General features: G+C 71.9%; 1 protein-coding gene across 1 annotated transcript in view; it reads left to right on the top strand.

Moving 5' to 3' along the window:
- The first annotated feature begins 223 nt into the window (after positions 1-223).
- COL11A2 (collagen type XI alpha 2 chain) overlaps positions 224-434 on the top strand; it is a 27367-nt gene continuing 27156 nt past the window's right edge. The window contains 1 exon segment of the mRNA XM_024765958.1: positions 224-305. Coding sequence (XP_024621726.1) covers positions 224-305 — 82 coding nt within the window.

Genomic DNA, 434 nt, shown 5'->3' with positions numbered 1-434 from the left:
GTGGCCGGGGACACACAGGAGCGGCGGCCACCGAGGAGGGAGCAGCGCCGGAGCCCCGACGGCGCCTCGCTGCATGGAGCTGGGTCACTGAGAGCTGTCGCCACCCGGCAGCCTCCGACTTCCCCGGGACCCCGGCGTGCGGGCCTGCTCGCTGTCTCCTGCCAGCGTCGGGGTGTCCGGCGCCTCCGGCGGTCCCTGGGACCTGGCGTTCCGGGCGCCAGCTATGGAGCGGTGCAGCCGCTGCCATCGCCTCCTTCTGCTGGTACCGCTGTTGCTGGGCCTGAGCGCGGCCCCCGCCTGGGCAGGTAAGGGGAGTCCCAGCGCCTGGGTCATCGGAATCTCTGCACACCTCGGGACAGGGGACAGCTGATGCCTGGGGAGCAGGGGGGAGCTTCTGGGTCCAAGAATGGGATGTGGGTGGGTCAGGGGTCCAG

Source organism: Neophocaena asiaeorientalis, unplaced genomic scaffold (genome assembly GCF_003031525.2).
Source record: "Neophocaena asiaeorientalis asiaeorientalis breed wild unplaced genomic scaffold, Neophocaena_asiaeorientalis_V1.1 scaffold46, whole genome shotgun sequence".
NCBI lineage: Eukaryota > Metazoa > Chordata > Mammalia > Artiodactyla > Phocoenidae > Neophocaena > Neophocaena asiaeorientalis.
Note: the sequence above shows the minus strand (reverse complement) of the source record. Positions and strands in the feature narration are given on the sequence as shown.